The sequence below is a fragment of the Anser anser genome (genome assembly GCF_964211835.1).
Source record: "Anser anser genome assembly, chromosome: 7".
Taxonomy (NCBI): Eukaryota; Metazoa; Chordata; class Aves; order Anseriformes; family Anatidae; genus Anser; species Anser anser.
The window spans coordinates 28988959-29012429 of record NC_139727.1 but is presented as its reverse complement, the minus strand read 5'-3'; the positions used below and the strand labels follow the sequence as shown (position 1 = coordinate 29012429).

General features: G+C 43.9%; 1 protein-coding gene across 1 annotated transcript in view; it reads left to right on the top strand.

Annotated features, from left to right (window-relative positions):
- Positions 1-23471, top strand: part of COL17A1 (collagen type XVII alpha 1 chain) — a 39253-nt gene that overhangs the window by 8096 nt on the left and 7686 nt on the right. The window contains exons 6-46 of the mRNA XM_083845040.1: positions 212-259; positions 1217-1252; positions 2886-2933; positions 3327-3470; positions 4477-4632; positions 5387-5458; positions 5571-5642; positions 6010-6075; positions 7362-7526; positions 8056-8145; positions 8285-8329; positions 8958-9107; positions 9756-9971; positions 10562-10600; positions 11028-11054; positions 11530-11556; positions 12020-12082; positions 12256-12360; positions 12868-12930; positions 13598-13633; positions 13774-13827; positions 14204-14239; positions 14438-14473; positions 14867-14929; positions 15285-15320; positions 15698-15769; positions 16129-16155; positions 16847-16882; positions 17461-17496; positions 17715-17795; positions 18687-18722; positions 19467-19547; positions 20331-20384; positions 20504-20545; positions 21368-21430; positions 21590-21649; positions 22160-22186; positions 22273-22314; positions 22473-22529; positions 22800-22847; positions 23278-23391. Coding sequence (XP_083701166.1) covers positions 212-259; positions 1217-1252; positions 2886-2933; positions 3327-3470; positions 4477-4632; positions 5387-5458; positions 5571-5642; positions 6010-6075; positions 7362-7526; positions 8056-8145; positions 8285-8329; positions 8958-9107; positions 9756-9971; positions 10562-10600; positions 11028-11054; positions 11530-11556; positions 12020-12082; positions 12256-12360; positions 12868-12930; positions 13598-13633; positions 13774-13827; positions 14204-14239; positions 14438-14473; positions 14867-14929; positions 15285-15320; positions 15698-15769; positions 16129-16155; positions 16847-16882; positions 17461-17496; positions 17715-17795; positions 18687-18722; positions 19467-19547; positions 20331-20384; positions 20504-20545; positions 21368-21430; positions 21590-21649; positions 22160-22186; positions 22273-22314; positions 22473-22529; positions 22800-22847; positions 23278-23391 — 2769 coding nt within the window. The remainder of the gene's footprint in view (positions 1-211; positions 260-1216; positions 1253-2885; positions 2934-3326; positions 3471-4476; positions 4633-5386; positions 5459-5570; positions 5643-6009; positions 6076-7361; positions 7527-8055; positions 8146-8284; positions 8330-8957; positions 9108-9755; positions 9972-10561; positions 10601-11027; positions 11055-11529; positions 11557-12019; positions 12083-12255; positions 12361-12867; positions 12931-13597; positions 13634-13773; positions 13828-14203; positions 14240-14437; positions 14474-14866; positions 14930-15284; positions 15321-15697; positions 15770-16128; positions 16156-16846; positions 16883-17460; positions 17497-17714; positions 17796-18686; positions 18723-19466; positions 19548-20330; positions 20385-20503; positions 20546-21367; positions 21431-21589; positions 21650-22159; positions 22187-22272; positions 22315-22472; positions 22530-22799; positions 22848-23277; positions 23392-23471) is intronic.

The following is a 23471-nucleotide window of genomic DNA, read 5'->3' as shown; positions in this document are numbered from 1 at the left end:
GGTCCTATTTATAGTAATATTCATGCCTAAGAAGAGTTGTGGCATATTTTTGTTGAAAGACATTAGCAGCTCTTTCATGTAATCCTGAATAGCTCTTTTTGAATGAAATGTTTATTACCCAGTGGGATTAGACCGGTACCAGGAAGACATATTTGGAAAGCGCTTAATGGTCTTCTAAAAAGTATCAATGACATCTTTTTATTCTTTGCAGGGAGCTCCAGTGCTAACTCTTCTCCAGAGTTCCCCAGAAAAGAATTTGGTATGTTCTTTCAGAACCGTCCCTCTGAGTATTATGGCAAGGTCATGTGAGTTGGTGACTACAATGGCTTTTCACACATTAACGTGTCTTGCTCTGCTGGTGCTGCCACTATACTGGGCAGCCAGTGCAGCTCCTGATTTCAAAGAAGTTATTAGAGATTTACATCAATGCAGCAGACAGCAGGGTCAGCTATCAGTATCTCTAGCTGATACCGATTCCACAGCAGAGGCTGCATACTTTCTACCTACTGTACCTACTGCCTTCAGCTGCTCTTCTAACAGACCCCGTATGGCATAGGACGTGGACAGGAGAACAGAGACGTAGGGCACTTTGTGACATTTGCGGTCCTATAGCTAGGGGAATAACTCCAAGCAAGAAAGTGTAGCCCCTTAAGATTTTGAGCCATTGCTGGACTTCCTCTTCCACTAGCTCTTTTCTAGACTTCAACATGTTTATATGATGTAATTGGAAAGATGACTTGGATCTCAAGTGGTATATTTATACTGAATGTTGTCAGCAGGTATGAGCTTGCCCTGTTCAAATTCTGATAGGCCTATTATGTTCGGAGCAGACAGAGGAATGATGTGATCAGGCTGTCTTTCTGGCTCAGGGAAGAGACAGGGTTTCACAGCATCCAGCCTTGGTTGATGGCATAAACAGGGCTATTATCCTCCTATTGGCCTGTAGAAATAGGAGATCATCATCTGTGAACAACATTTATGTGTACAAACAGAAACAGCAGGTGGTCCAGAAATGCTAAGGTGCTATACACTCTTTGAGATGCCTCATGGTCTAAAGGGGGCCTGGCAGAAACTGAGGATTCAATGCCCCCAGCTGTGCCTCAAGTAAAGAAGGTTGCTGCCTGAATTTCAGCACTCTGAGCAGGGTTCATGTATTCATTTTCAGACGTGTTGTAAGCAGTAAGACTTAATATTGTTTTTCTCTCGGTGTTCACAGCATCTGCTTCCACACGAGGGAGAAGCCAAAGTCGAGGTGAGTGATACTGCTCTTTTAGAAGCCTCCTTTTTTTATACTTCAGCATAATTCAGGGTGTGTTTAACGGACCTATTCCTTAGCTAGAATCAAAGCAGTTTAAGTCTAGAGTCAGATAAGGTATGTGGATTTACACCACTACAGATGTGAACCATTTTATCTGTAAGCAATTGCTTAAAGGCTCAGTGTAAAAATGGACTCCTGTGAAGGTCATGGTGGTTAGGACTTTATCAGAATGGAGGGTCTGCTTGAGGACCTCGACATCTGGGGGTATAGGACATAGTTTTCCATCTTCACTGTTTACTACCATAAACTCAGTCCATCCATGCTCTGTGACCTCCCTCTGACAATTTTACAATGCTGAATTTATGTTTCTCCTCCTGAGATCTATGTAACAAACCGTAAGGCCATTCCCTGAAATGGTCTCATGCTGGTGGTAAGGAGATGTTGAAGAAATTATGGACTTGTTGTGGTGTGTTTAGCAAGCTTACTGTAAAACTGCATCGTTTAAATCATTCAGCTCTTCTAATAATTTATTAACAGCGTTGGGGAAAGCAGGATTATATCACTGTGTAAGCATTTAATATATGTTCCCAGTTGCTTGAGGAGGAAACTATAATGTCATTTTATCCAAGTTAATTTTAGCAGTGGATATAAATCAACGTGTGCTCTTGCATACTCCCCTTGGAGAATGTCACAGTTACCAATTATTCTACCTCAGATCTTCACAGTCTCCTCTAGCACACTACATACCTCCCAGCAGAACTAGGCCGTACGTAATAAAGCAGAGAATCAGCTGCAGTTTCTCATACTACTTCAGAAAATTGCCCCAGTCTATCAGCTTCTCCACCTGAATGCCAAAGTCAGTGTTTCTTTTCTAGTGCATACATTTTCAGATTTCATCTTGAGGAGCATGTTTCACATGTCCTGACTGGTCAACTTGCTTGTGGGTAGCAAGCTTAAAGGCTTGCCCCACCAAATCAGATTCGTTCTCTTGTGCTGGACAGTAAAAGTCAGTAATAAAATGGAGTACCTCGTGAGAATGTTGGCTTAATAAATGTCTGCTTGTGACCTGATAGTTTTAACTCCATGGAGTTTTTGTCAAGTTGGGGGTTACATTCAAAGAGCCAAAACAAAAGGCAGCAGGTTGCAAGAGCCTAATTCCTACAGCCTATTATATAGATGGCAGTGTGAATTTTACTCAGTAAGTAGTAGGGAACTTGTGTATTTAGTTATCCTTAAAATCCTGAGGCTTCTTTTGGCTCTGTAGGTTTTCGCCCAGTAGAATAATAGTAATTGTGATGAGTTGGAATATCAGTGTGATTGAGGACTGTATAATCAGGCTTTCCATTTGATTGGCACTGACAATTCAATTGATTTCAATAGAGGCCCTCAAGGAGCAAAATACTGCTCTCTGGAATTAAAAGTAGCAAAATTTGACCCCAAAACAAAAAGTCACTCAAACCAATTTACAACAAATTCACGTAAGCCATGAGTTCTGCTTAGATCAAGTAGCAAGGTAACACAGACATCAGGAAATAAGGAATTCACTTCAGCCTAAAAATTCATTTCCAGCTCAGGGCATAAATACTGCTCACTCCATATTCATGATCTGCTTTTTTTCCCTTCCCAGAGAGTGAAATACGAGTCCGGCTTCAGAGTGCATCTCCCTCCGGCAGATGTAAGTGCCATGGCTTATACTCCAGGGGGAACAGGTATAACATAGAGAGTGTTGCTGCTCTAGGTATGTCTGCAGTGTCTCTAGGATCCAGTCTTCATGATGACGGATAGCAGCATGTCATCCCATTTTCCTGCTGTAAGAATTTTCATTTATCTCCCCTTTCTGAACAAGGAAGCATGCTGTGGGTTAGATGGTGGTCTTACAAGGGTAGAGTTGTACTTATACCCTGAAATGAGGCCCTTGAAACTTTGTTAAGTCAGTGGCACCCCCAGAAAAGTACAACTTCATAGACTCTCACAGGTAAATTCCACTAAATGGTTTAGCCTGGGCAGGATTACAGATCAATGAAACAATGGCTTTTGGATAAGTTTGTATGCTTCTTTTTCCTGCCAGGGACAGAGTTGGATGATGTAAAACGTTTGCTGAAAGGAAGTCGATCAGCCAGCTGCAGCCCTACTCGATCTCCATCAAGTACTCTCCCGATACCGAAAAAAGCTGTGGTGGAAACAAAGATGGTTACCGAGAGCTCTCAGTCAGGTACATGGCAGAGAACAGTTAGCAATGCTGGAGCCTTCCAAACAATTTGTTCCATAAAAATACCCAGTATACCCAGTTGCTAAGAACATTAGAGTAAGAATACATGGTCTCTGTCCCTGGTGGTGCTGGCAATAAAGAGAAAGGGGCAGAATGCCAAAGGACTGTCCAGATATTGCCCTACCATGAGCCATCCTGGGTGGCTTTCTGGTGACCTGTCTAACTTCCATAAAGTTAAGCCAGTTCCTGCTGCCACCAGCTTTAATTTGGATGTGCTGCTGGCAGAGACGAGCTCTAAATAAACATCTCTGACAGCAGCATGATCTCTTGTCTCTGAGCAAGATGAAGATAGCACTGAAGACAACATTTGAATCAGTGTTTGTTTTATTGGCCATACCACCAGTTCAGAGATCAGTAGAATTTGATAATGATAGAAATACTATTTGAAATGTTATAACTAGCTTTTGTTATTCATAAGCCTCACTGCAGTGCTTGAGGCAGTGGTATTAACATTCACTCCACTGTTCTCCACCAGTATATAGGAACAAGCAATGTCTTTTTTTTTTCTGCTGGCTCAAATCCTGTCTCAAACTGGGAATTTTAGTCCAGTGCACTAGTGAACCAGAGCCACAAATGTGGGAAGCAAAAATCGTAGGTTTCATGCTCCAGGATGATTTATTAATAGGAACATGGAACGAAGTACATTAAGTGTTTTATTGTGGTATCACAGCATCTATAAACAATGAAATCTCCTCAAAGCATTTTGTGAATGGTCATGCTACCCAGGTCAGTCTTTATTCCATTGTTTAAAATTCAGGTGGGCTGTAATCCGCTGGCATTTGAGATCAGTTATACCATCTTAACCTGGAGTCACTGCATGGACTCCACAACGTTAATTGAAATCTAAGGCGGATTAATTTGTCTGCCACATAAACCTGCAGTGCATGCTAAGTCACAAGCCTGGTCCTGTTGAAAACCATTCCTGTTGTGTGTGTTTTTTTTTTTACAGTGTCGGGGACATATGATACAACCATACTGAATGCTGCCCTCCCTTCATACACTTGGTCCTCAACTCTGCCTGCTGGGTCTTCCCTTGGTGGATACCACAACAGCATGGCCCAGAGCTCATCCTTGATCAATGCTATGTCTCACTCTACGGGATCAGGTATGTTCCCGGGACTGCCCAGGCTGGCAGGACAAAACTCCATACTGAAGCTGGGTCAACAGTAGCACTCTTTCTGCAGAGAGAGAAATTAAATGATGGAAGAATCAAGGTGGCAGAAGATAGGCTTACGTTTTCTCTTCTTTTCTGTAACTTTGTGCTCTCTGCTTCCACACTGACTGTATTTGAAAGTTCTTGTTTGTGGGGATCAATTGTCCTGACTGCCTGATCTGTCTTTGAACTTTTATGATAGCTTTGTTATTGACTTAAATGAGGCTCACATTCTCTGTCAAAACTAGTTTTAGACTCTAGTGAACTTCGGATGATTCTGGCCCACTGTAAGAACACCTGGTTCTAATCCTTCAGTCCTCTTACGCTAAAGATCTAATCAATAAATCTTGGCTGTGATTATACCTTGTAAGACCTGCCTCTAAGTACCAGGGATGCTGTAATTTCCCAGATGCAGAGAAAGAGTGCAGGAAGCTTCATGATAGCGTACTACTAAAAGCTTTGCTTTCTCACATTATCTCATGATTGCAACTTGTCTGATATGGGATTTTCTCCCCTTTGTGAGTTCTGTAAAAGCATGGTTTGGTGTCACAATTTTCAAGTTTTTTCTTCTGTGCAATTACTGTGCGTTTTCACTAACTGCATTTTCAAGTGACCCTTACTCTTAAGTTCTGTAGCTATGCCACTGTCTTGGTGCTGGATTTCTGATTCCATAGAAGTAATAAAATTTGATTTCCTCTTTTTGCAGTTTTTGGTGTTCCAAATAACCTGGCTCCCACCAATCATACTCTGAACACAGGCCTGAGCACTTCCTCAACAGGTCAGATTTTTCTGTTCTTCCATTCAGACTTTCACAGCATAACTGTCCTGGCAGACACGTACAATGAACTGCACTGCAGGACTCCTATAACTCCTATAATTTTTCTTTGCAGTGTTTGGAGTTCAAAACAACCTGTCACCAAACTCTTCAACCCTGACCCAGAATGCCTCTGCAGCCTCCACAGGTCAGCAACAATTTAAGCCTAGAGAAAATATGGGAGTCACTGGTGTGCGCTGCCTTCTCCCACCTTTTCTGCAGTGACTAGAATGTTCATACTGACAGAGGTTCCTTCATTGCCCTCTGCTGGTGTGGAGCAGGGTGGTGTGAGGAGATACTGAGGAACATTTCCTCTCCTTTGCCTATGCAGGAATGGCTACCAGTCCCTATGTAAGCGCTAGAAACTTGCTTACTAGGGAAGCCCTTGCTCATATGAGTTTTCCTCAGTGCCCTAAGTGAGAACAGATTCCTGAGATGGTGTGTAGCCCAGGGCTGTTATATGTAGGCACTTTGTTGTCCTCCATCTCTTTCATTCTGGGATTTCTTCATTGCAGCATATGGGATGAAGAACACTTCTCAGAGCAACACCATGGCTAGTACTGGTGTGTCTGCCTCAGCAGGTGAGTGTACCATTTACAGTTGTTTAGGCATGCCTTTGTACAAGCATGTCAGGGTAGCAGTGAGTTAGAGATTCAGCCAGCTGTGTGGTACTAACATCTGACTCCTTAGGAGCGTGACTTGTCACTAGCCAAGCCCCTCACCAGTGCCTTTCTGAAAAGAAGGCAAATGAGCCAGGAGCTCAGAATGAGAAAATCAGCCGGCCTGATTGAGATCTCCCCCACTTTGTGGTTAACTTGGATAATTTTATTGCAGCTATTTCTGCTCAACAGGCAAGTAACCGGATAGATCACTCAGGTGACATTGTGCTTCATATGAAGCCAAAACATTTTCAAGGCTACACTTAACCATTATTTTTCAGTAGTATCAGCCTTGACCATTCAAAAATCAAGGTTTTGATGGTCAGATTGTTATTTGATTAATGAGAGAAGCTGAGGTCTATCTACTGGCCTTTGGTCTCTGAATGGTTGGGATTCAGCTTTTCAGGCTTATTATCTGTAACTACAACAGCTATGAATGAGACTTATTTTTTGTTTAAGGGGAGTCAAGTTTCTTTTTGTAATCCATGTATTCTCAAAGGCAAGCCTTAAAAATAGGTGGAAATACAACAGAAGTTATGATAATATTTCTAATGTAGGTTTACTCCAGCTTTGTGCTAGAGTGATGGAATAATACAAGGCTGTGTATCTTAATTTTCAATGTTGTGTCAATTTCTCTGCAAGCTCAGGTTTGTACACCATTCCAGTTATATTTGATACTGCCTAATGGCAGAAGGGTGATTACATCAACATTTCTGAGCCTTGTTTGGCCTGAGCCCAATCTCAGTAAGACACAGTTCAAAGCCTCATAAGCATGCATGGCTCCCAAGGGTATGGAGTGCTTTGTGTTTTACACTCTCTCTGCTCATCCACTTAAGATGTGCTGGCTCTGATGAACCTTGGATGTCTCTCTGAGTTACTATGATTCTGTAGTAGGTGTGTTTGAGAAATGAGATGGTCATTGAGCAAATCATTTTTATATGTGATTGAATTCTACATGCTCTCCGTTTCCTGTAGAAGCTGTTCCCCTGCTAGTGAGATATCTAAAGACATCTCTAATAAAGCTTAACAAAGCACAGCTCTCCTCTTAGCTTCAAGTGATAAATGTGTCTCTTGCTGGCTTGTAACAGTGCCAACCCCAATCACAACAGGACTCCCTGTTCTCATGAACAAAAGTGTTGTAACTTGTAATTATGACTCTTTGGCCATTCTCATCTCCTCATCTTTCCCGTCCTTCACCAATATTCCAGGGGGAACCGTTTTGAGCTCCCAGGGGGATGACATTCTGCGCAAAGACTGCAAGTTCCTGCTGCTGGAGAAAGACAATGCCCCAGCAAAGAAGGAGATGGAGCTCTTGATCATGACAAAGGATAGTGGCAAAGTCTTTAGTGCCTCGAACACCGGGCTTAATGGAGGTAACTTCTCTTCCTTGGGATGTGTGGGTATGCTGAGGGTAGGGAAATGGAGAGTGATCATAAGGGGAAGGTAAATCAGAAGCATCTCCACAGGGCACATTCTGGAGATGGTAAATTTTGACAGAGCTTCAGTGAGAACAGTGTGGCTTGGGAATGTATAAGAACAGTCCTACACATGCAGCCGGATCAACTCTGCCAGTGTAGGGTCTTCTTTACCTGTGGAGTTCAGGACACTATACCTGACTCAAACCCCTGCAACCCAGCCATGAAGCTTGGGCAGGCATTTAGCCTTTAACCATGCCAGCAGCATTTAGGTCTAGCCTGTGCATTTAAAGCTCCAGAGCATGCCTTGTGACATTTCACAGAGCTCAGGAGCCTCAAAAACAGAAACTAGATCTGCAGCTGGCTTAAACTGACAGAACTGTTGTGGCTTCCTAGTGAAAAACATGCCTTTTGCCTTTGGAAAAAAAAAATAGGCTTGGTTGAACTCCTGTTGTAATGTTTTCAATTACATTTGGTTCCTGTTCAGGATCCTTTGCAGAAGACACATTGAAGAAAGAGAAGCAAGGATTTTCTTCTTCTTACGCTACAGATACAGGCTTCAAATCAGATGCAAATGGTAAGAGTTTGCCCCTATGGCAATGCAAGAGAACTATCTCCTTCTGCCTCCATTACTACCTTCCCCCTGCAAGCCCATGCTCCAAGTTTGATCATGCATGGAAAGACTGTCAAATCTTCTTTTACTGTTGTTACAACAGGAGGACTGAAATCAGTACCAACAAGGGACAAAGCAACATATGCAGGTAAGTGTTGCTATTCAGACTTTGACTGGAGGGAACACCAAAGCAAAACATATGAAAAAGCAGTCATCGTCAAGTGAGGTGAATGATCTCTGTGATGGCATCAGAGGGAGGGCTTGTTCAGAAGGCTACTCTGTCTGTAATGATCAGAGCACATGACAGAGAAACTGGTACCTGTTATTTTATTGTGGATGAGTGGGCAGTTGTGGCACTTTTTTGCTGCTGGAGAAAATTGGCTAGCTGACAGTACAGCTGCATCCTCCTACCAGGGCAGATTTGTGGGGAGGAGAAGGATCAGACCATGCTGGCTATTGCTGGCTATTATTTACAGCTCAAAACTGTAGAACAAATTGATGCCAGAGCAGTCACACTTTTTAAGCATGAAAAAATTCAAAAAGCACTTATTTCAAAAAGCACTGACTGTTATGTCCTGTTGGAATTCCCACTGGGAATGCTGTCCACAGCTTCCACAGGGACTAGAGTAACACCCAACGCATGCAGAGTGAGATGTAAAGATTTTTATCTGTGGCCCTTTGTATAATGGATCTGACCTTGGTGTCTTTATTCAAGAGGTTCTTGACTCTGAAGTCAAGGAACTGTTCACTATGAGAGTGCCCCTTCCCTTTTTCAGAAATACGAAATGGCGATGCAGGGGGTGCAATTGGATCAGCACCATCTTGGTGTCCCTGTGGTTCCTGCTGTAGCTGGTGGAAATGGCTCCTTGGTTTGCTTCTGGCCTGGTTGCTTCTCCTCGGGTTACTCTTCGGACTCATTGCTCTGGGTAAGAAATAAACACAAGAGCTGGCTGGGTCACAGACCTCCATGTGTAGTTAACACTGGGACTGAACAGAATTCCACCTCTGTGTATCCCTGTCCCTGAGAAAGATTACAGCCATGGTGAGAAGGAGAGAAAGGGAAGCTACATAGGTAAGGTCCCCCTTCTGCTTACAGGAGAGAGTTTATATGGAGGAATAAAATGTTGAATGGAACAGAAGGAGCAACAGAGGGTTTAAGCTGGCAAAGAGGCCAAGCAACCAGAGGTGCCAAGCCAGAGAGCTGAGGAGGAGCGTGTTCAGTGCTCAAAATTGTGACTGCCACCAACATATTACAAATGGACAGAAAGAATGGATATGGAATATAAACCTTCAGTGAGGGTTTATATAGTCTTGGGGTGAGGAGAGTGGGAAAATTTCTGAGGTCTGAGGTCTTTCTTCTCCTCTGAGACTAGCAGATTCCAAAGCTGTCATTTAAAGTCCAGATTTCCCTGCTAGGAAAATAAATAAATAAATAAAAAAGATGCAAAGAATAATCCTGCAAAATTCAGTGTCCATAGCTCTCTGTCACAGTGTTGCCTTGTCACTGCTATTAGAAGTCCCTGGTATAGAACCTTCATCTACATGTTCCCAAGCATTTTACTTTAACCTTCCAGCGGAAGAAGTGAGAAAGCTGAAATCTCGTGTGGATGACCTGGAAAAAATCAATCACAGTTTCCTGGCAGTTAACCAAGGGAGTCCAAACATAGCAAAAGACGTTTCAAGAGTAGACTATCTTCAGGGTGTGGCACCCTCTTCAACCTTCACTCTTGAAAATGAAGAATCAGTTTGGTTGATGGTGAAGAGCAGACTGAACAAGGAAATAGAACGAGGTGAGCAGAGTAAATGTCTGTCATGCTGCATGAGACCAGATTATTTAAAGGGGAGTAGGAGAGTTTGGCTTCCTAAGGACATAAAGAGCAGGACTTCTGGAGTGCAATGCAGTCTCTCAAATACAGAGTCCTCACCTGTCCTCACAGAGCTTTGCTGGAGCACAGAATGCTGCCAACTGACAGAGGTGGTGCGTCCTTCAAACCTAGCAGAGAGGGGAGAAGAAAGGAAGCTGTAGCAAGTGAGATTTCCATTTTGAAAGAACTGCACAGAAAAAAATGAACCCACAGCTTATTTCTCATGCTACTTTTGGTAGCGAGGGAAAGATTATTTACTTCTCTTTCAATGGAAGTGGGCTAAGAAGAGAGGAGCCTGCATTTTCCCAGCTTCAGAGGTTTCATGTAACTCTTAGCAGTTCAAGGGTTTGTGAAGGCAAATTTGTTGAGGAAACTCTACTCCCAAAGCCATATCGTGTTTGATAGCCTGTGCTACCTGCAGCCTCAAAATCTAATTAGAAGGATCTTTGTATGTGAAGCGAGTAGCTATTTTGTTGTGTAATACAGTCTAACAGCACCTTTGCTTCCTGTTGCAGGCTACTTCCGAGGGGAGAGAGGAGAACCTGGTATGAAAGGTATAGCCATATAGTCCTTCTGTTCCCCTGTCCCAGTCCTTGGTTCTGGCAATGCTCAAGGTTGGAGTGGATGTTGTCACAAGAGGCAGTTGGCAGTGAGAAAGGTTGATGCTGGTTTATACTTATACAAAAAGAGCATGAAGCTGGTTTGCCACTTAAACTGTGAAGGGCCTGGTCCCATGCAGAATTAATACAAGAGGCCCAATCACCCAACACATTGTGTGAATGTGAAAGGCCAGATCCTGTATTTTGCTAGTGAGATGGGTCTGGTCCTGCACTGTCCGGGGCTGAATTGTCCATGTTCATCTAAAATTTGTTCATATGTTATTAAAGGCTAAAAAGCAACTAGAAAAACAAAATACATGAGTAATCACTGGAAATATCTCCAGGATCTCTCCTGATTTTATTTTTCTTCTCTTTTTCTCAGGTGACATGGGAATGCAAGGTCCTAAAGGTGAGTCTGGAGTTACCTGCTGTTTCAGGTTGTTTGACAGCCTTCCATTGGGCCTAGGTAGCATATGAATTTTTATTGCCCCAGAAGTCAGATAGAGAAGCTGATGCACCCTGTGGTTCAGATATTGTTGTGACAGTCTTTGCTCTTCCTGGCAAAGGCAATTTTAGAGGTCACAGTAGGAGAGAGAACAATTGTTATTTTGAATCTTGGATCTTTTTTCACCTGGATGAAAATTATTCATGAGGTAAAACTATACCTGGTTTAATCACAAAGTGCTTCGGAGGTTTTCGTGTAGTGTGAACAATTCAATCCATTGCATAAATACAAGGGGCCCAGCATGACATTGCTGGAGAAGGTAGAACTTGTAAACATGCTAGGAACATAAACTCCTTTTTAGGAGGGGGTGAGGATCAGTCAATGTAAAAAACAGGGAAGATGTATTCCTCACTGACTGTCTATTTCTTTCTCCCTGCAGGAGATCGAGGACTTCCTGGTGTCCCAGGTGAGCAGTAGTACAATTCCCCTTTGAGGGAGGACACTTAGTGACACTACTGTTGACATCACTGTTGACAAGAACAAATTTTGCACTGCAAATCTTGCTCAAGGTCAGATGGACTAAGTCACTTGATTAATACCTTGATGTTGAGCTACAGAGATTTGGTTATAAGCAAGGCCTCAGCCTGACTTTCCTTTATTTGAACGTTACTAATTTGGGGGTGTGAAGATCCCAGCCTACTTTTGAAAGAGTCCCACAGCTACATGAGTACTTGGCCTGACTTCCTTGTGTTCTTATATTTGTTGTGCTCTTCTAAAGACATACCTGTTCAAGTACCCAACTTGCAAATAATAAATCCTTTAGCCCAGCTGCTGAATCCCTCCAGGTTTCAGGTTCCACTAATTTGCATGTTATTCATTCATGGTACACAGACAAGGACTCTGAACATTTGCTGTGTTTTTCTTTCCAGGCATTCCTGGTCCAATTGGGCACCAAGGGCCAGAAGGACCGAAAGGACAGAAAGGGAGCATGGGTAAGCATCTTCAGCAGTGCTGCAAGTCTCTCACAGCTGTTTGGCACTTGACAAGGGAATACAGACAAAGCATCGTGTGATCACTGCCTTCCCCCATGGAGGCAGACATGGATCTTTCTTGCCCAAGGCCTGTGTAAAGACAGCTTTTCTAACAAGGCATTTGTCTCCTGTAGGTGATACTGGTATGGAGGGTCCCATGGGACAAAGAGGTCGAGAAGGGTTACCAGGACCTCGAGGAGAGCCTGGACCACCTGGATTTGGAGAAAAAGGAGACAGAGGTAGGAACTAGGTCTCTTGTTCTTGGATAAAGCTGAGATAGACAAAAGCTGGAGTTTGGTCCTGATTTATCAGACACCTCAGGAATAGGATATGATTTGATTATTCAAATCTGAATTTCATTTTAGATGTTCCAACACAGACAGATCTGACCTAAGGGGTTTTTGTGCCAAGCTTACAAAGGGCAGACAAGTATTTTTGTTTTTGCCAGATTTCACAGTCAAGTTTAAGTCTGGCAGAAGCAAAAGCTCTTAGCATCAAGGTCATCTTCCCTGCTATCCAACTCACCTAAACTGGGGGATTATTCTCCTTCTCATCCTAAAGCTCAGTGAGATGGGATTTTTTTCTTGGACAATGAGTGCTTATTTGTGTGTTTTGAACTGACAAGCAGATTACCTAGCAGATTATTCATGACACTTGCCAGAGAAAATAATAATGGAAAATGGGGAACGGGGAAATGGGATCACAATTGTATTCTACATTTGTCTATTTATGCTCTTTTTCTGCAGGTGCTGTTGGTGAGCCAGGTCCTCCAGGGCCACCTGGTCCCCCAGGTTCTGCTGGCCTTAAAGGTAAATATGGACAGAGAGAACCTGGCAGACTGTCTAGGTGCACTGTGAGGAGAAAATGAACACTTCAGCCTTCCTGTTTCACTTATATTGCACTTCATTAATCAGAAAAATAAATTGGCAGTCCTCATTTTAGCTAAAATTTAGCTTGGTAGGTACATATAACCTTTAGAGCAATAAATTCTTGGGGATTTTTAGTGAGAGTGGGGATCAGCAGAGAGATTTCAAAAAATGTCAATCTTTAATATATGTTATGTTTCTATCTGTTTTTTCTCTGCTTTCAGATATGATAGGATAAATTCCATACCCCTAACAGGTTGTTAATAGAGTTACAGCTCTACAGTTCATGTAACGGGGATCCGAATTGCTCTATAAAGAATGAATCCTACCTGGAGCACAGATCCCAACATCTCAGCCAAGATGGAAGGCTTTAGTCCCTTTACCTTACCTTAGGGAAAACCGCTTCCTCTATGTTACAAGAACTAAGTTGTGTAGATTCAATGTCCTGATTTTCAAGATGCTGGTGATGCCATTTCTTCTTGGGGCTGGGGAGATTCTCATCTCTTAAACATCTGTTAGGTTGTGGATGCTGTTGGTCAAACTCAAAGATATTTTGTTCATTTTCTAATTGTGGTGATACTGAAAGAACATTTGTGTTCCTTATTCACAGGTCTGATGGGTTCTCCAGGACCCCAAGGCCCTCCAGGTGAGTGCTGCCTTCCTTTGCTATGGTGCCTTATAGACTAGAGGGAAAAAAAAAAGTGACAGCTTCTCACAGTTTGTCTTCCTTAGTGGTGTTTGGTCGTAAGCGGGATGAATTAACTCCCTCATCTCATTTTTCTGCAGGTCCTCCTGGCCTACAAGGATTTAGAGGAGAAGCAGGTCTCCCAGGTGCTAAAGGTAAACTTCTCTTCCCCTGTGCAATTAGAGCAGCACTAGCTGATGTTCCTTTTTCAGCGCTGCTCTGAGAAACACACTTGATCTGAGCATAGAGTGTTGAGGTGCTAGGGGCAGAGAAAAGCATAAGAGGGGGGAAAGAGGAGGAGGAACTAGACTCAGTGATTACAAGAAAATACTGAGAAATAGAAGAGAGAGATAACAGAGAAATCTGGATGAGGAAACATGGATGGAGCTGTATCGAAGGAAAGGAAGTTCCGGTTTGAGTTTCTCTGATATCGGAGTTTCTGTGTTTCCTCTATGACTTTCTTTGGTGTATGAAATTCCTTTCCTGTCTGACTTGTTATTGCTATTGTTCAATCATCCATTTATCTTTCAGGTGAGAAAGGAGCTGCTGGAGCACCTGGACCCAAAGGTATGTCGATCAATTAAATATCTTTTATGGATATTTTATTTAGGCTGCTTCAGATATGAATACTGTCCATGGGAGTTAACCCTACCCTTCTTTGGCTTGCTCTTTTGTGCTTTTGTCAGAAAGCAGACTGTCTTTCTCTGATGAAAAGATTTCACAATGAAACAGTCTCACAGAATCCTTTCCTTTTTTGTACTGCAGGTGACCAGGGTGAGAAAGGTTCTCGTGGAATGACAGGTCAGTGGATTGTTTTCCTGAAGTAGCAGCCTGTTTAATATACACATGCATTATTTGAATTTTCAAATAGCAGATAGCCCAGTCAATCCTAGTTAGCTTTCTGAAAAAAGTTGCTGGTTATAGGAGTTCTATTTTATGCACCCAAGTTCTCACTAAATAGTTCCCATCCTTGGTAGGAATCTTTGTATTTGTCTTTTGGGGAAATTCTCCTTCATGTGCCCTGTATTCACTTCCCTTGAGCCCTTTTAATGCCCAGAAACAGTCATGAATCATGAGGTCTGAACATCCTGTCAATGCTGGTTTTCAGTTGCAAAGCACCAAATATTGCTAATGGTCATAACTTGCATCTTCACCAAGAGCTGTTTGATCCATTTTCGTGTCATCGCATTACAGGTGAACAAGGCTCAAGAGGTATACCTGGTCCTCCAGGAGAGCCAGGGGCCAAAGGACCACCAGGTGAGTAACAGAAAAAGCTGTGTTTATATGTTGGACAATGTCATTTCCACATTGAGTCTGTTTTTATGAGCACAGACAAGGGAACAACTTGTGAACGAAATTGTATTGGTTTTGATCACAGGTCTTTTCTCTAGATAGCTAAAATCAGTCTGTACACTCAGAAAAGTTGTCCTACACTTTAGTTTCAAGTGAACTTTTTCTGAATCTTCAGTAACTGCAGCCAAGGTTTTATTCAGATGCAATAAGAAGAAAAGCCACTTCCTAGTGTTTAGGGCTGTGCTCCGCTTGGTAGAAGACTGGGCAACTGTGGTACTATTTTACCAGTCTCTAAGAGTCTGTTTTTTTTTTTGGACAGGACAAGCTGGCCGTGATGGGAAGCCAGGTGAAAAAGGTAAGAGATTCCTCTGAGGTAGAAGAGCAAGTACTTTCTGATTTGTCAGGCAGTTGATTTGTAAAAAGGGTGGGAGAAGATGGCAGTTGATTCATGTCCTGGGACACGTCTCACTATCCCAGGAAAACTGTAGAGTCAACCTTGTAAGCATGGAACTGAGACATATAATGGAGCCAGCTGTAAATTTGTGACTGAATTGTTCTCACTGCAATTCTTTTCTGTCATGGGGGCTCACCTCCCAGACCCTGATGCTGAAATTGGTCACTTGGCTATGAAGATACAATGTATGGGATGGCTGGTGGCCAAGCTTGAATGGATTGGATTGGTAGATTATAAATCAGTGAGATATGGGTTGGTAACGGTGATTATATCCCTAGGTGAACCAGGTCTTATGGGAATGCCAGGAGCCCGAGGCCCTCCAGGACCTTCTGGAGATGCAGGAGAGCCAGGTAAAAGCATACAGAGAACAAAAATACGTTTTTTCTTGGTCAGGAACACGTCTTTGTCAATAATTTCCAGTCTTATTTTGAAGTTAAGACTGGCAGAGGATCTCTGTAAAGTAAGACAGTGATAAAAGGAAAACACAAATGGAATTTAGACCCTTTGTGATCTCAGGATTGCACACACTGCAGGCCAGAACAGCAGTGCCAACATTCAGTTTACTTACCAGGTGCTAAGCCAACTTGCAGCACTTGTGGGCTGTGTGCTATAATTTTAAGCAAATGTAATCTTTTTTTCCTTGTCTGTCCTTCCCCCTGCCGAAAATTTGTTTAGATATCTTAGAATTTTTGCCCTTTTTTTCCCCCAGGTCTCACAGGACCCCAAGGACCTCCAGGTAGGTTTTTTCACCATGTTTAAGTTTATCAACGACACACTTTGATACGGGCAAAAACCCTTTGTAATTATCCCTCTGTACAACTCAGGGCTCCCAAAGTGATATTCCAATGTTTCTTCCTCTTCCTTGGCTTTTGAGACAGACTTTATGATTGGTGCGTAAGTTTTGAGGAATGCAGAGCCTTGGAGTGTTTGAAAGTTTGCCTCTGCCCAGAACATAATTTGCAACAAAGAATGTGTTTCAGTTCCCTATGTATCACTGAAAAATCCTTCTAATCAGTAGCAGAAACAGATGGGAGAGGTGGAAACAGAGGATGTGATGTTCTGCAAGCAGAAGTGGTTTGGGGGGCAAGTCACCGGGACATTTAGCCAGGAGCCTCAGAACAGGGAGCAGTACCTGGGAGAAGTTATAGGCAAATCTAGTAAGCAGTGCCATCGTTCAGAGAGCAGTGGGAGAAGGGAGGCCCTAACCTCTGCCCAAGGACACTACCAGCTCAGTCCGCCATGAAACCCTCCACCTGTTGTCAGGGACCTTGTGAAGTAGGCATAACCTGCTTATAAATGCTGAAAGCCAGGTTCTTGAGTAGGAAGTTCCTTTTATAAATCTACAAGAAAAACTCACTCGGGTACCTGAATAAAACAGAATAATATTTGTGCTACCTATTTAAAATTGTTTGTCTGCCTTATATCAGGACTTCCAGGGAACCCCGGCAGACCAGGGACTAAAGGTGAGTTTTGTTTCTTCCCTGATACTCTTTTTCTCTTAGTGCTTCATTTGAAGGAGGATTATCTGCTCTGCTGACCAGTCCCTGAATCAACAGTGGCATCTAGTGGCTTTAGGAAAGGAAGTTTTGTGGAACAGTTGGTAGCCGAAGCCTCCCTGAGCACACATGAAAGGCAGGGCACCCACTAAGGCACTCAGCACAGCTAGTTCTCCAGCTGAGAAAACCTTAGCAAACCTGGTTCTGCCCTGGGCATGTGAGTGTGATGCCTGGTGACTGCAGTGGAATCTGTGCACCTTCCTCAGATAATTCAAGGCCTGTTGTCTATTCTGACAGATGTGGTGCTTGGAAAGATCAGAGAGAACCTGGATTGTCTCTGGATTATATCTGTGGATTAGCTGGGCTCTGTTACTTCCTCCGCAGTCCTCCAGCGCTATGATTTCTCACACAAGAGATCAAGGGCAAAGAGATCAGGAATCACATGTTTAATAAGACAAATAAGACAATGTCATTGATACAGTGACAGATCTTTCCAAAAAAAAAAAAAAAAAAGAAGTTCAACTTTTGTCTCTTTATTTTCTTAGGAGAACCTGGAGCTCCAGGCAAAGTCATCAGTGCTGGTATGTAGTGCTGTGAGAGTTCAAGCGCTTCTGCTTTTGGAAGGTTTTCTCTGTATTTGTTACACATTCTAAACTCATCTTGACCATGTACCAGACCTGTACTGGGGACTCCCAGTGTTGCTATAGATGGTCAAATCATTCCTTAAAGTTAGATTTGTTGCACGTTTGCTGCATGTGTGTGTTATGTATGCGTACAAGTGTATGTGTTTGTTTTTCAGAGGGTTCATCGACTATTGCTCTCCCAGGCCCCCCTGGCCCACCTGGCCCACCTGGCCCCACTGGACCCCCCGGTGTTCCAGGTGAGGAAGCTGCTTCTCTGCAGTGTTTTTTGCAGGCAGCTTGCATTCATTGCTGTGTATCTAGTTCTTAATTTAACATTTGATGTTTATTGTCCCTGCCAGGCAGCCCCATCTGTGAGGCAGGATTGCTCAGGCAGTTTAGATACTCATGGTCCTCACCCTTCCCTGCAGGAAGACCAAGATCTCAGGCTGCATTAGGGAGACAGGGCCCTAAAGAAAGGAGAAATGGGATACAATCACAATGATGCAGGACAGAAGGAAGGGCTGGGAAAACGAAGAAACTGGGAAGACTATTGTTATCTCTTGATGAGTACAAACTAGAGACAGGCCAAATTCAGCAACTCAAATCAAGCTCTTTTGCCTCTCAGTAAAGCACGTGTGTGTCTAATCCGTCTCCTCACACCAGAACCGAAATTATTAAGTGCTTTTTTTTTTTTTTTGGTTTTTTTTTTTTTTTTTAGAGTCTTAACTGTGAACTCAAGACAGCAGAAAGACCACTCTTAGGTCATACTCTGCGCTCTAGCACACTGGTGTCAGGCAGCAAAGTTTCTGGTTCTCGTGGCACTTCTGTGCCTGTCCCACCTGTGTAGCTGACGCTAATCCTGGAGCTGATTTGGTAGAACTAGCCTTTGCAGTGGGGAATGCAAGAGGAGGGTTAGACCAATTGCATCTCTGTGGTGGTCAGTGCCATTCTGGTTATTTCCCCAGTCTGAGAGGCACCAAGCTCTTTAATGAATTCTTACCCCATAGCAATTCCATTTACTTGAGCAGACAAATACATTATTTGATAGCCTCTGTTCTTATAAAGGACCTATTGATTCTCTTCTGCTACTATAAAATAGAACAAGGAAAATCTAATGCAATCTGTTTTTTTTTTTCCTTTGAAACCAGGTCCTGTTGGGCCAGCTGGTCTCCCTGGACAGCAAGGTACCATTCTTCATCTGCCCTGGTTCTGCTCCTTAAGAGAACTGAATTCATTAGTTTTCTTTTGTTTCTAGTCTCTCAGCCCTTGGCACAATCTCAGTCACTTTTGTTTGCAGATTTGTTCCTTTCAGTTAATTTTGCTGCATTATTGAGCTTAATTAATCTTTTAAAGAATTTCCATTCTTCCTTTTTTTTTTCCTTCCCAAGGGAAGGAGAGGATAGTAAGAGCCAGTGTGATGTGGAAGCTGCAAATGTCTTTTTCTCCTCTTGTTTTTTTCTTTTTTTTTTTCTGTAAACTGACATTTTTAAGGCACTTCTCAAATGCAGTTGCCTTTCTGTGGTATGGGATATAGCTCAGCTGTATACCTCCTGCTATTCTGAAAGATGTAAGAACAAACTACAGCCAAATTAGTAATAATGTCACTGAAACCACTGCCAATTAGGCAGACATCTGTTTGGAAAGGCCTGAGCAGAGCTGACTCTCCTAAGAACCTTTCTTAGCTGGTTTTCTATGGTCCTTTTAGGGCAAACTGTGCAGTAATTTCCACATTTGAGCCCGGTGTCCCTCAGAGCCAGGGACTGAGTTCAGGCTCCCAGTTCACATAAGCAAAATCTGAACCCATAGTCAGGGAGATGAGGATTAGGTACAAAATGTCACCCTCTCTCAGTTAACTGATTTGCTTTCTCTCTCTCTCTCTCTCTCTCTTTTTTTTTTTTTTTTTTTTTTTTCCTTTTTTCCTGAAAAAGGTCCACGGGGTGAGAAAGGATCCCCAGGTGAAGCTGTGGTAGAAACTATCAGGACAGAAGTCTCGTCACTGGCATCTCAGAGTAAGTGGGCCTGGCTTTCCACTCGTTCCTTTGGAGAGCTGCTGGAGGCCCTGAGGCTGCTCACAGCCAACAGGAGGTGCCTCTACCTCCTTCCCCTCAGCAGGCCATAGGACAAGTGTGTGTGCATGTGTTTGGTGGTGGTACAACAATACCAGCCGCTTCTTTTGCCCTGCTTATCATCCGTGCATCCCAAAGTGCTTTCAAAAAGAGTTAGATGGCACCAGGCCCATGTCACTGAGAGGAAAACTGAGGAGTGGTGGTTAGTGAACAGTCCTCAGCAGGAGAGATGGTCACAGAGCTGTGGGGTCTCAGTCTGGCCTTTCAGACACTGTGTTTGCACAGGGCAGTTCCCTGAGTAGTATGAACATGGAGCCATCTGTAAGGGGAGAACTGGTTTAAAAGGGCACGTTAATTTGAGCAACAAGGATAGAAGAAAATTGGAATCTCTCAGCAAATTAGAGGACGAATTCACAGGAGGAAAATGCTATGTCAGGATGGGAATAAGTAGGGCAGAACAGAATGGTTTAGCAGTGTCCTGAAGAAAGTACCTGCTTGCTCTGTGCAAAGCTAGATGTGTAATGCACTTACAGTCAGTATTCTCAGGGTCTGGGACCTCTGTAAGCGTGCAGAGGAGGCAAGGCAGAGGACAGCACAGAGTCACACTTGCCTTGGGTCCACCATTGACTGCAGGAGCTTCTATCAGCAACATAACAAGTGTTTCCATAGCTGCAGTAGCTTCACAGCAACAAGTTTTTCCTTTTTGTCTGTGTTTCATTTGCACAGTGATGGCAGATTTACAAGGGCGAGCAGGACCACCAGGTCCCCCTGGACCACCAGGTATGTAATACAGCAGAGTTCAGCACGTAAGCAGGGGCACGGAGACACACTCGGCATGCTTCTGGAGTGTGCAGCTGGCCATGTAAACACCCTCTAACACCCGTTTCTTTCATCATTAGGTGAATCTGTGCAGGGACCCCCTGGACCTCGTGGCCCACCAGGTAAGAGCTTGTTTCTCTGAAACAATCCTGTAAAGTGAGATTTTTTTTTTAGTGCCTCTGTCCTGCACTTTGCAGTATGCCAGATAGGATTTTGGACATGCTGGGAGTTGTTAGGACTGACTTCACTGGAAGCAGGATTTCACATAGTGGGTTCCTATTAATACAGTTTCACTGCAATATAGTTTCACAGCAGTGAGATGCTGCCCAAGGGAGCAGATTTTGCTTGGGCAAAGGTTTGCTAGACAGACTAGTAAGTCATAAGTCATGCTTCTTGGGAAGACGCTCAATGTTCTCAAATCCCCAAAGGAAACAACTGAAAACAATTCTGTATTTAATTCTTGCTTGTCCAGCTTTAACTTCCAGCTGGGGACAGATGTAGCAGCTCTGACCGTGAGGAATATGTCCACACTCCACTTCCTGTAGCAAAGTGATAGCTTACCTTCCACAGCCAGAAGAGAGGACATGCAGGAGGGCGTGAGACAGGAGCATAACCCCATTCCTGGCTTTCTGCTCAGTAGCAAAGGGGAGCAGGTCAGGCATGTGACCATATGAACCTTCCCTCTTAATGCAGCAAAGGCCAGCTGGGATAGGCACGCTGCACCACAAAGAGGGGAATTTCTCTGTCCTGCATCTGCTATAGCGGCAAACGATAATGAAAAGGAGCTAAAGGGGATAGATACACACAGAAAATAATGACACTATCTTATACTTGGAAAATTTTGAGTTATCTAGATGGCTGGAGGTGGAGGAGCTCTGACATGCGTTTGCTCACATTACTGAGGCTCACTTTTTCTGAAGCTTGTTTGTGTCCCTTTTCCATAGGAGAGGGATTGCCAGGACCTCCAGGCCCACCAGGGAGACCGGGATCTTCTATGTCCACCTCAGGTAGGCTCTTCCCACTTACTCCCTCACCTGTGCCCTGGGAATGTCCTGCCTGTTGTGGTTCCAGAGAGCATACCCTTGGTTTTGAACAGGTAAAACCAAAGGAAACTTGTATCATGTTCTGTTAGATGCCATGAAGAAACATTTTTGTTTCAATTACAGAAACATTCCTCACAGGCCCACCGGGTCCACCAGGTCCACCAGGCCCGAAGGGAGACCAAGGTGAGTCCTTACCAAGATTCTGAATGGATCTCAGCACCACAGACTGAAAAGAAAGAAGAAAGGGCTTGGATGCAGAAACTCTCCTGCCTTTCTGTGGCTGTAGGAGAGCTGGCACAGTGGTCACTAAGTAGTACTCCTGCGTGCTTCAGTAAAAACAGTCAGTTGTTGAAGAAATTTATTAATCTCCAGTGCTGATGTCAAGGCAATTGCTGTGTTCAGAGCCCAGCTTTGCAAGCCCAGGATTCAGGAGCATTCAAAACTTCAGATTTCTCATTAAAGAGGAACAATCTTTTTGCAAAATAGAACATGGACTTGGTCACTCAGTGCAAGGAGGTGGCCATGTTAAGCATAGCTCAGCTCTCACTTGGTAGGAAAAGAAGGGATCTAATCTGGTTCCCCATTCCCTGCAAATTAAAGACCAGGAGACGGTTCTGCAGTTTGGGCTGGGTTGCTGTTGCAGATCAGAGCAAAACAGATGTTAACGATGTTCCTCTGCTCCCCTGTTTGCAGGTGAACCAGGTCCACGAGGATTCACAGGTAAGAAAGCTTCCAGGGGATGTCACTGGGGTGCAGTGTAGCTTGTTTGTGTATATGACTGCTCCTCCATTCTGTGTCCCATGCAGGAGAACCAGGTGAACCTGGCCTTCCAGGATTCTCCTCCCATGGTAAGTCTGTACCTCTTTTCCTCCTTTAAATTCATTGTCCATAAGCAGATGACGGGGGTCAAAATCCTGTTCTATCCTAACTCAGTTTTGGTGGAGCCAGGATTTTGTCCACACATTTTATTCCTTTGAATCTCTAACTGTCCTTTGGCAATTGGCAGGTGGTACAGTCACCATGCAGGGACCTCCAGGCCCACCAGGCCCGCCAGGACCCAAAGGTGAAGTTAAAAATCTTCCTTCTTTCTTTGCTGGTGGCCTTACACAGCTGTGTTGGGTTGGCACTAAAGGATGGAGCAGCGTGCTCCTTTGGGAATTGGGGCTGTTCCCACCCCTGCCTTTTCAGGCACAGCAGAACTGGGACAGTTGAATTTCTCCAAGGGCTAGGTGGTGGCCTCTCTGCCAACATGCAGCTCAGCTGTTTTACAAACCAAGGATGCAGCATGCAATGAAACCCGTGATAACTCTGTCTCCTTCACTCTGTTTTCCAGGTGATGCAGGTGTCCCAGGCGCTCCTGGCATCCCAGGAGCATCTCGAGGTAAGAAGCTATCATTGCTCTGATGCTACAAGGAAATGTTGACGTTCCCGTCTGGGACTGGGAGCAGCAGGGCAGTGGGGTTAGCCTAATGAGTCTGAGTGCTTTTTGGCTCTCTATCCACATTTCTGCCCAGCATTGTTCTCAGTGCACAAACTGAGCAGGTCTGTCAGTACGAAGCCAGGGAAATCTCTGGATTCAGCCCTGCCCATCTGCATAGGCTGAATTGTAAGATGCCAAATGAATTAAAGACACACTACCTAATAGCCCATGCTTAGAGCGTGTTTGGAGTTAGAAGGGGAGCCACTGACTGCATAGGTCATTCCCAAAACTCTTCCCAGACCTGTGGGAAGGGCTTAATGCAAGCTCAATGCTTAGATTGCTTGGTCTAGTGCAGCCATGCCAAAAACATTCCTTGCAATGATTTCTGTAGGTGGATCCAGACAAATTCAGGGACCCCCAGGTCCTCCCGGCCCACCCGGTCCTCCTGGCCCAGGTGGAAGTTCATCTCAAGAGATCCAGCAGTATGTCACTGACTACCTGAAAAGTGAGTATGACTGGGCTTTGCTGCAGGTCAGCAGGTGCATGCCTGTCTTTCTTTTGCTCCCTGAGCCCCTTGTCACTGTT